Genomic DNA, 11681 nt, shown 5'->3' on the forward strand with positions numbered 1-11681 from the left:
AGGTCAGGAGTTTGAGACCAGCCTGGCCAATATGGTGAAACCCCTTATCTACTGAAAATGCAAAAATTAGCTGGGCATGGTGGCAGGCACTTGTAGTCCCAGCTACTCAGGAGGGTGAGGCAGAAGAATTGCTTGAACCCAAGAGGCAGAGGTTGCAGTGAGCAGAAGTCACGCCACTGCATTCCAACCTGGGCAACAGAGTGAGACTCCATTTCAAAAAAGAAAAAAAAAGAGCATTACGAAAAAGAAAATACCAGTAGCCATTTCTTTCCATCCATGATTATTAAATACATCACCTTTTCTCATATAACAATTCAAGTGGCACATGGCTACAGAGTGAAAATAAATGGACTCTGGACACAACTGATGTTGGCATAAAAAGCACAACTAAGGGAGAATTTGTTCCCACCCTCCTGCCCAAGGGACAGATGGCAATGTCTGGAGATATCTTTGTTGTCATGGCTGAGGAGGGGGTCTACTAGAATCGAGGGGGTCTACTAGAATCTAGTGGGCAGAGGCCAGGGATGCAGCTGACCATCTGAAGTACACAGGACAGCCCCCAACAACAATGAACTATCAATCCCAAAATGTTAACAGTTGCAAGGTTGATCCTCTGGTTTAAAGGAACAAATTCTTAACAGAGAACACAAAAACCTTCTAAGGGCTGTCTAGGCAATACAGCTCTAAGCTCAGAGTTAGGGAACAGAAAAGTTTAACTTCTTGGTAGACTAAAATCAAATTTGCTGTAAAAAATTAAAGTACTGGACTGATTCCAGAGTTTTACCATCACTTACAAGAACAGAAGAAATTTGGCTGGGTGCAGTGGCTCATGTCTGTAATCCCAGCACTTTGGGTTACCTGAGGTCAGGAGTTCAAGACAAGCCCGGCCAACATGGTGAAACCCCATCTCTACGAAAAATGCAAAAATTAGCCAGGCATGGTGGCACGTACCTGTGGTCTCAGCTATTTGGAAGGCTGAGGCAGGAGAATCGCTTGGACCCAGGAGTCAGAGGTTGCAGAGTGCCAAGGTAGCACCACTGCACTCCCGCTTGGGAGACAAAGTGAGACTCCGTCTCAAAAAACAAACAAACAAACAAACAAAACCAAGAATAGAAAAAATTTAAATGATCCACTAAAATGGCTTAATGGTTACACTGGAAGCACACAGAGAGAATCTATTCCAAGTAGGTCAAATATCTGATCCAAGAGGCATAAACCAAAGGCATTTATATCAGCTAAATTTGTACAGTAAAGGATAATTTAGGGAATGATTTGAGAGAATATCCTACGTTTCTTCATGCATCCCAACTTCCATTTTCTAATGGTGTGGGTTCCATGAACAGGGATGCATAGAAGTCATTCAAATATTTGTTGAATGATACGGAATATGAATTTACATGAAATGGACAGAGAAAAGTATCTTACATTTCTGAGAACTACTTGTAATTAAAGTCACTGAAGAACAAGGAGAAAGAGAATCAGTTTCTATATTACAGAATTCAGAAAAAAACACCAAAGCTCTAAGCCATTTTACAAATAAATTCAATATGAAATCATTTACTTCCTATTATATTCACTTCCAGGGTTACTTTTAGAAAACATACCCATAACAACATGGCTTCAAGCTTGCCTACTGGATGAAGTGCAAACTTTAAGAAGATCATCTTCCCTCTCAGTTTATGGACCTTTAACATCACCAAGGAGAATGAAGGCTCATTGCCTATGGTTCATAAAAGAAATGTCCAAAGGCTTTGAGTGCATAAACCAGCTAGAGGAGGGTAAGGTTTCTTCCTATCAGATTGTAAAGAAGAGAGAAAAGAAAGCTGAAAGGGTGTTAGCCCAAGTTTTCCCCTTGTTTGTATTTAGAGTTGATTGTCAAAGCAGTGGTCCCTTTTGATCAGAGTGACTTAGAAAAATCAAGTAATTCCTACATAAATGATAGTTAAAATCTTCTGAAACCCAGGATTACTTATGCAATCACTTTTAAAAATGATTCTCTCCTTTTTCACTGTGATTTTATGCAAGTAAAATCACACAAGTAGATGGGGAACAAGAATCAACCGTCTCTGAGGGACTTTAGGCACAATTTGGCAGAGGGTCCTGACTTCTTTTCTGCAATCTATTAGTGACTCAGCCATGGCCTCCTATGGACTTCATCTGCTCACTGACTACAATGTCTTACATTTTCCTGAAAAATTTTTTTACATGATAAATTCTAATCTCTCCATCTAACTATTGCTTTGCTATTTTGAGGTTAAACCACCTACACTACTTTATGTAGGAGACAATCCTCAAACCTATTGCCATTTGCCTAGGATCTCATAATGAAACATCTCTCTTCCCTCCACAACCACGTATATAATACATTTTAAGAGCTGTTTAACTTAGAACTTCTCAAAAAAATATATTTTGAAATACTAAGTTTCATCATATCCTTACTTATAACCATTACAATCACTTCTCCCAACAATGAGGGTCACCAGACCAAATCACTAGGGTAAATTTTGACATACATCAATGGCCAGCATTTAGGCTAGGAATTCAAATATAACTAATGATTTAAACATATAAGGAACTATAAAACCAAAATGCGTGCTTAAGGCCAGCTCCACGAGTAACATGGCCACGTTATTGGTCAAAGAAATGATCATGACAGTCATTTTAACCACTGACTTAGATCACAAAATGACTGACTGTACACAGTGACTCAAGTGGCCATGCATATAAAAACAACCTAAATTCCAGTTGACAATGTGCACATTTTTTGGAAAAACAAGTATAATCTAGACTAGAAGGCCTGTAAGATATTAATTTTTCCTTTTTTCACCATATCTTTTCCGATTGAACTTTGGAGCCTTGGCTTTATGGCTGCTATATTTCTTTTTTCTTTTTTTTAGTATTTATTTATTTCTAAGACAAACTCTTCTATCACCATGCTGCCTTCAGAGCTAAAGTCATGATATATTTGTGCTTCTGAATTGTAAGGAGACAGACCTTCAGGAAAGATGTTCTAAATTTTCAAATGCATATCTTTTAAAACGTCTAACTTAAAAAAATGAACAAACTGAAAAAAGAACATTTGTTCGTTTGTTATTAAAAATGACTGGTCTACAGGAAAAAAAAAAAGAAAAAAACAAAAAAGAAAGACAAAAAAAATTACTGCTCTACAAAGGTTTTAGTAGATGGGGCTATACAGTATATAACTGAGACTGAAGACAAAAACCGAAAATTTGTGGTTTCTAAAAAGAGGAATAGGATATATTAGGTTGGCATTACCAGTTTTGGGGAGAAACACTGAATAAGTTAAGGGGGGAAAAAGATGAGAATGAGTGATCTGTTTTATCTTAAGAAACTTTTGTCCCATACAGAATCTTTAAAATAGACAATTATATAAAATGTATCTATTGTTCTTATGACATTTAAATAAGTTAACACAAAGTGGAAAACGTGGCATTAGTTATCTTCTTCCTCATCCTCCTTAATTACTGGAGTACCTAAAATGAAAAAGAAAATTAGTACTGGTCATTTTCAACAAATTGCTAAAATTCTAGATGAAAATATTTTCCTGGCCAGGCACAGTTGCTCACGTCTGTAATCCCAGCACTTTGGGAGGCTGAGGCAGGTGGATCACGAGGTCAGGAGTTTGCGACCAGCCTGGCCAATATGGTGAAACCCATCTCTACTGAAAATACAAAACTTAGCTGGGGCATGGTGGCAGGCAGTTGTAATCCCAGTTACATGAGAAGCTGTGGCAGGAGAATTGCTTGAACCTAGGAGGCAGAAGTTGCAGTGAGCTGAGATTGCACCATTGTACTCCAGCCTGGGTGACAAGAGCAAAACTCTGTCTCAAAAAAAAAAAAAAAGAAGAAAATATTTTCCTGTTAACCTGAGGACCTCTGAGATACTATGAAGTGTGCCATAATAAAAATAATTTCACAAAATAATTTCTTTAATTTCAAATTCTCTGGAAAGCTTCTCAGGAGAATTCTCAAATGGTTTGGTACTGTATATATACTTATGAATATTAAGCCCCCTAACTGCCAAATTGCAAATAAAAATGCCTATGGCCAGGCATGGTGGCTCACTGCCTATAATTTCAGCATTTTGGGATGCCACAGTGAGAGGAACACTTAAGCCCAGGAGTTGGAGACAAGCCTGGGCAACATAGCAAGACCCCATTTCTTAAAAAAAAAAAAAAATAGCCAGGCATGGTGGTGTGAAACTGTAGTCTCCAGCTACTTTGGAGGCTGAGGTGGGAGAATCACTTGAGCCTGGGAGGTCAAGGCTGTGGCGAGCTGTGATTATGCCACTGCATTCCAGCCTGGGTGGCAAAGTGAGACCCAGTCTCAAAATAAAATAAAATAAACCAACAAGTACCAAGCAGAAAAATAAAGTGAGTTCTGTACACATTGCAAACTTTCTGCCAGGCGCGGTGGCTCACGCCTGTAATCCCAGCACTTTGGGAGGCTGAGGCGGATGGATCACCTGAGGTCAGGATTTCGAGACCACCCTGGCCGACAGAGTGAAACCCTGTCTCTACTAGAAATACAAAAAATTAGCTAGGCCTGGTGGCAGGCGCCTATAATTCCAGCTACTAGGAAGGCTCAGGCAGGAGACCAGTTGAACCTGGGAAGCAGAGGTTGCAGTGAGCCAAGATCATGCCACTGCATGTCAGCCTGGACAACAAGAGTGAGACTCTGTCTCAAAAAAAAAAAAAAAAAAAGCTTTCTATGTTAAGCATAAAGAAATATTCTTCATTTCCCACAATAAAATGTGTAATCACAGTATTGCAAAAAATCTGAACTCCTCTAATTGTTTAATGACCTCCCCCAGTTGCTGAACATTGGGGAGATATTAAAAAAAATAATCACTGTAGAGAAAACAAAACATATCTCTGGTTCTCACTGTGCCAAGGGCCACCCATTTCTGAGCTTTAGCATTTAAAGCCAGTTTGACCCCAGCTGACTATTCAGTCTTAACTATTCAGGCATTTACCCTGCACTCCAACTAATCTGATCAATTCACTGTCTCCCAAACTCATCTTGCACACTTTTACCTCTGGACAACTGGTTAACAAAGTTCTTTCATTTTTTTCCCCCCTTTTTTTTTTTTTTTTTTTTTTTTTAGCTGGGACTTCCTATGTTGCCCAGGCTGGACTTGAACTCCTGGGCTCAAAGGATCTTTTGCCTCAGCTTCCTGAGTAACTGGGTCTACAGGTGCATGCCACCACACCCAGCTTAAAATTCCTTCATTTTGTAATGTCCTCCTCAACTCTTCTCCCATCTGAATCCTACCCTTTATTGAGAACTAACTCCAGTGCCTCATTTCCTCAGTGATGCCTTCCAAGACGTCCACGTTCTTGATGGCAGTAAACATAATTTGACCTCTCTGTACACCCCACAGCAACTGTTTGTGGGACAAGTGAACTTTTTGTTGACACACAACAACCAAAGTGTACAAATTATAATGTACAGATTGATAAATGTTCATAAGGTGAACAAAAGCTAGTTACCAGCACCCAGATTTAAGAAAGAAAAGATTATCAGAACCTTAAAACTGCCTCAGGTCGCCTGCCAGTCACTACACCCACAAAAGATATATTCTATCCTAATATCTTAACACCATAGCCCATTTTCCTTGTTTTTTGTTTGTTTTTTAAGACAAGATCTTGCTCTGTCACCCAGGATGGAATGCAGTGATGTGATCACAGCTCGCTACAGTCTCAAACTCCCATACTCAAGCAATCTTCTTGCCTCAGCCTCCCAGATAGGATCACAGGAATGATATAGCATGTACTCTGTATCTGGCTTCTGTTTTGTTTTGTTTTCTTAAGATGTAATCTCGCTTTGTTGCCCAGGCTGGAGTGTGGTGGTGCGATCTTGGCTCACTGCAACCTCTGCCTCCCCGGTCCAAGTGATTCTCCTGCCTCAGCCTCCTGAGTAGCTGGGATTACAGGCATGTGCCACCATGCCTGGCTAATTTTTTTGTACTTTTAGTAGAGATGGGGTTTCACCATGTTGGTCAGGCTGGTCTCAAACTCCTGACCTCGTGATCTGCCTGCTTTGGCCTCCCAAAGTGCTGGATTATAGGCATGAGCCACCGTGCCCTGCCTGGCTTCTTATATTCAACATTATGTTTGTATGATTCATCCATGTTGTGTAAAATTGTAGTTCATTTATTGCTGTTTAATATTCCATTGTATGACTATGCCATAATTTATCTATCTATTCCATCTATCTATTCAAAATATTTAAGTTGTTTCTAATTTTTAGCTATTAAAATATTGCTACTATGAACATTCTCATAGGTGTCTTTTGGTAAACATACCCACCCTTTTCTTTGGGTTATGTAGTTAGGAAGGAAATTGCTGAGTCACAAGTAATGTACATGTAGAGCTTTTGTAGATAATGCCAATTTCCCAAAGTGGTTATACCAAGTTACGTTAGCATCCTACATGGTATAAGAGTTGCCTCACATCCTTACTAGCATTTGGTATTGTCTGTCTTTCTCACTTTAGATTTTAAAGATCCCTCAGTTTTGCTTATGAGCAATGGAAGAGAAACAAAAACAGGCAAGTTTGCAGCCGTGGCCATCTCTGTTCTGGACTATCCCACTGGTTTAGAAGAGACTGAGGTGGTTCTTCTAGGGCCTGTTCTGATTGACATGAAGTCAACACTTGGTCCAAAAGGCCATAAGGTAGCTGAATCTATTCAAATTCTACATGGAGGGTTCTATTTTATTCTTTTTTGTTTTGTTTTGTTTTGAGATGGAGTCTTGCTCTGTTGCCCAGGCTGGAGTGCAGTAGCATGATCTGGCTCACTACAACCTCTGCCTCCCAGGTTCAAGTGATTCTCCTGCCTCAGCCTCCCAAGTAGCTGGGATTACAGGTAACTACCACCACGTCCACCTAATTTTTCTACTTTTAGTAGAGATAGAATTTCACCAGGTTGGCCAGGCTGGTCTTGAACTCCTGACCTCAGGTGATCTGCCCACCTCAGCCTCCCAAAGTGCTGAGATTACAGGAGTGAATCACCACTACTGTTTTTTCTTTGACCCTTCCTTTCCAGTTTTTGAAGACACAGCAGGAAATGATCTTCTCTGAAGATACTTGATAAAAATTCCCCTAAAACAAAAACACATGCTTCTGCTTCATTGACAAAAATTTACTGCAGTTTTGCACCTAGATCTACTTCAGCTGGCAGATGAGCTGATTGATGCATTCACCCTGATAGCCAGGTGTGTCCATCTCCTTGAGGAAACCCATTCTATTTTTTGTAGCATGATGGGCCGCTGAGAGGTGGAAAGGGCACAAGAACCATAAGATCTTCTGGAAATGCTTCTCTGGGGAGGTAATTTCATGAATGAGGTCTACCAAGCAAATCGAGAGGTGAGACCCCTCACCTCCTTCTATTTCACCTCCTCCCTCCCCCTCCTTCCAGATGGGAAGGAGGGTGAAGAAGGAAAAAAATAAATAAATAAAATAAGATACCAAAGAGCTGGGAAAATGACTCCCTCTTTAGTTCCCAGCATCTCTGCTATCTGTCAACCTTGAAAGAGCTGCAAATGAATGTTATCTCTGCAGGCTGGAGCCTGGCACTGGTTCATGCCCCCACATCTCCATGGACCAGGCTCCCTCCTGGAAACACCTCTGCCAACAAACAGCTTGTTGCTTTTGTCTTGACTCTGTAAGCCCCCTTCCCTGCTGGTCCCCGCTCACACTGCATATGAATTAGCAAATCAATGAAGCCAAAAGATTGTAAGGTCGGATGTCCAGCAAATGGACAATGACATAGTTCTGCCTCAGTTTCCCCTTTAGCGTCGTAAGCCTATAAAAGGGGAGAGAAGCTGTAGCTTGGGGAGCTCAGTGAATGAGGCTGTAGCCCCCTGAAGCTCCTGGCCGAATAAAAAGCCACTTCCTCCCACAGTTTGGTGTTCAAGAGGTTTATTCCCTGCCGCTCCTGCTTCAAAATGACACCAAACTTCCCCAGGTACTCCTCAATCACTGTGTTGTCTGTCAGAGGGATGATCTTATTCTTTACTTTGGCTTGGCCATGTTTCGACAGACTTCAGATTTGGAAATCCCCAGTGTGAGATATGGAAGGTTTCTATTCAAACAGCCTGCTCAACCTTTCACTCTTTAATTCTCAGTACCCCACCATTTCTTCTCCTTTTCTTCTAACTTTACTACATGCCTAAGCATGCCACAGCACCAGTGACGTTATCAGCACCAGCTCACATCCCTTTCCCTAAGAAAAGACTACTAGCTCTCTAGTTCGCTGCAGACAACCTTTTCCTCCTTTCCCCTCTTTCTCATCATGCATCTACCTTATCTAAAAAAATTTAAATGTTTAGCCAATCAAATCCAGTTTAAATTGTGCAGTCCAACCCCAGCCAATAAAGAAAAGACACAAAAGCAAAAGTCGAATTAAAAATAAAAACTTCTACTCTCCTTTGTTCTGTGTGGTCTTGTAGCAACCAGTCATACAGGAGACACCCTTCTGCGCAAAAGTAAATTTGCTTTGCTAAAAAATCCTTTGTCTAAGTGCCCATTTTTCCTTAAGACTCCGAGCCTCATTTCTAACCATTCTGGTGGCCCGTACAGGGACTCCCATTCTCCTTTGGGAGGGGGTCTTCAGTCTCCCCATCCAGGGGGAGATGTGTCCCACTGTCTCATTGCAGTGGCCTCAGGGATGGGAGATTGAGACCTACCCGTTGTGATAAATAAATCCAAGCTCTATGCAACATGAAGAGGAATAGCTTGTAACACCACAGCGACTCACTGTGCATAGACCAAAGTAAAAAACATCACAAGGGTGACAAAGTATCTCCTTAGTAGTTGGGATATTCTGGAGGTTGAAAGTGTGTGAATAGTGCTAAGCACTACTGCTGTGCAAGATAAGTAAGTCCTCTCTGCAGTTTCATAGTCACCTCATCCAGCTTAAGGTAGAAGCAGCCAGAGTAGACAGAGAAAGAAGGGTACATTTCTAATATGAAGAATTAAGCCTTAACACAGCCTCAAGGGCAAGTAGTCAAGAGATTCCTAATACAAAGAATTGAGCCTCAAAGCCTCAGTAAGCTTCTAGAAAGAAGATGAGAAACCTCTAGTAGAAGTTGAACCCCACCCCCATACCACACAACCTCTGAGGTAAGAAACGTTTCAAGTAAGACAGAAAAAATAAAAAGTCAAAAAGGTAATGAAATTCCTTCTGATAGTCCCTTGAGGCTTATGTTAAAATATTAGAAAAATATAATATGCAGCATTTTTAGGTTCTGGGGGGTGACTTTTACAAACACTAAGAATTTTCTTTAGGCAAAGTCTTGTAATGGTTCTCTGCACCAGTAAACTCACACCATCAATCCTTTTGATGCATACAACAAAGGCCAAGAAGTGTTTATCTGGCAATTCCAAAGAGTAAGGTTTCACTACTAGTCGTCTGAGAAGTACTCTGTCACGTTTCTGCTGCCAGGAATCATGTAGGAATGATTCCAGTCATTTAAACCTGAGCTGTTTTTCTTTCCTCTGCTCCTTCTTTGCCCAAAGTGCCTGTTTTGCCTGGGTGGCTTTGAGGGTTGATAAGCCTTCCTCTTTTTCAGGAGATTCTCAGGAACCAAAGAGATTTTTATTTGCTCTTGCTCTGCCATCTTTCTAGTGTTGCAGCCACTGATCCAGACTGAATTTCTTAACAGCCAGCTAAACTGAATTGGGGAGGTATTATTCAAAGTAAAAATTGAGGTTGATTTATATTAAAATATACCTTATACATTTGCATTTTTGGATTTAAAATCTAAAATAATAATAGCTTTTTATTTTGTTTCTGAGACAGAATCTTGCTCTGTCACCCAGGCTGTAGTGCAGTGGTGCCATCTTAGCTCACTGCAGCCACTACCTCCCAGGTTCAAGCAATTCTCCCGCCTCAGTCTCCTGAGTAACTAGAATTACAGGCACCCACCATTAGGTCCAGCTAATTTTGTATTTTTAGTAGAGACAGAGTTTCACCATGTTGGCCAGGCTGGTCTCAAACTCCTGACCTCAAGCGATCCTCCCACCTTGGCCTCCCAAAGTGCTAGGATTGCAGACGTGAGCCACTGCACCAGCTGACAATAACATATATTTTGAATACTTACTTTATGCTATGCACAACATTTAGCATAGATTATCTCCATGTGTTCAGTGTTTCACATAGATTATTTCATTTAATCCTCATAATAATACTCTGATATATGTTCTAAAATGATTACTAATGGTACTATTATCATCTCCAATTTTTAGATTACAAACAAACAAGGTTTGGTGAGATTAATTAATTAGCACAATTTCACAAAAGCTATTAAGTGGAGGAGCTGGGCCTCGACTCAGTTAATCATGGTTATGTACTGATGCTGACACAGCTTAGATACTGGGAAACTAACATTGGGGATGAGGGGAGAGAAAGTGAGAGAGAACACTACAATTTTGATCCAATTGTAAAAAAGCAACTGTTTACCATGTATTTCTGATTATTCTGAAGAATCAGAATAATTTTTGATTCCGATCAAAATTTGTGACCTTTTGTCACCTTTCTGACTTGAGAACAAGTCTAGCTTTCTTTCATTTTTCAACTTGCTTCAATGAGCTAGAAGTTTATTTTTCTTTTACATAAAAGTACAAGTAGACAGTAGATAGACATGGATCTTTGTGTTGTCTGGAAGTCAGGATCCTTCTCTCTTACTGCTTGCATGGGTGGCCTCTTTGTGATTGAGGGAAGAGTGAGAAAAGGAGGCTCTGCACCAAACCCTGAATAATTCCAGCTTTAATCCAATGTAACAGCAGAAAATTTATATCAGGAAAAAAAATACACTTTTTTTTTTTTTTTTAAATAAACACAGGGTTTTTCTCATTATATTGTCAAGGCTGATCTCAAACTCTTGGCCTCAAGCAATCTCATGCCTCGTTGAGTAGCTTGGGACTACAGAAATGTGCCACTGTGACTAGCCCCACATAGATTTATAAGGCCTAGTTTTCTTATAAGCTTTTGCTCTAGGGAGAATCTTGTGCCAGTCTAAATATCCCAGCAGTTTTTCATCTCACCTTGGCCCAAACCTAGGTGAGACCATTCAATTTTTTATAGATAGAAATGACCTGGAAGATCAGGGGCATTTTTCTTTAGTTTTTCTCCTCTTCATGATTTCATGCCACAAATTCCTTTTTTTTTTTTTTTTTGAGACAAAGTCTTGCTCTGTCGCCCAGGATGGCATGCAATGGTGTAATCTCGGCTCACTGCAAACTCTGCCTCCCAGGTTCAAGCGATTATCCTGCCTCCGCCTCCAGAGTAGCTGGGATTACAGGTGTGCAGCACCATGCCTGGCTAATTTTTGTATTTTTAGTAGAGATGGGGTTTCACCATGTTGGTCAGGCTGGTCTCGAACTCCTGACCTTGTGATCTGCCCATCTCAGCCTCCTAAAGTGCTGGGATTACAGGTGTGAGCCACCACGCCCAGCCTACACAGATTCCATTTTTATGCCTAGAAAACATGTCCAAACCAGCTCAGAATCACTCACCATCCAGCTTTTTCAGTTTGGGCACTCTCTTGGTTGCTTCTTCAATCCAGTTGTTCTCAGCAGAATGTTTCTCTTCCAAGGGATTGCCTACAAACACCAGGTCTTCCAGGCATGGCAGTTCTGCCAGCTTCACAAACTCAGC

At 40.7% G+C, this 11681-nt stretch overlaps 1 protein-coding gene and 1 pseudogene across 2 annotated transcripts in view; both read right to left on the reverse strand.

Annotated features, from left to right (window-relative positions):
* Positions 1–1473: 1473 nt before the first annotated feature.
* Positions 1474–11681, reverse strand: part of DNAL1 (dynein axonemal light chain 1) — a 43555-nt gene continuing 33347 nt past the window's right edge. For both annotated transcript variants that reach the window (XM_017528704.2, XM_037738560.1), the window contains exons 6-7: positions 11540–11681; positions 1474–3494 (exon numbers count right to left, since the gene is read on the reverse strand). In XM_017528704.2, the coding sequence (XP_017384193.2) occupies positions 3454–3494; positions 11540–11681 (183 nt within the window). In that variant the 3' untranslated portion in view covers positions 1474–3453. The remainder of the gene's footprint in view (positions 3495–11539) is intronic.
* Positions 7187–9660, reverse strand: LOC108304364 (annotated as a pseudogene).

Source organism: Cebus imitator, unplaced genomic scaffold, assembly GCF_001604975.1.
Source record: "Cebus imitator isolate Cc_AM_T3 unplaced genomic scaffold, Cebus_imitator-1.0 Scaffold54, whole genome shotgun sequence".
In the NCBI taxonomy this organism is placed as follows: domain Eukaryota; kingdom Metazoa; phylum Chordata; class Mammalia; order Primates; family Cebidae; genus Cebus; species Cebus imitator.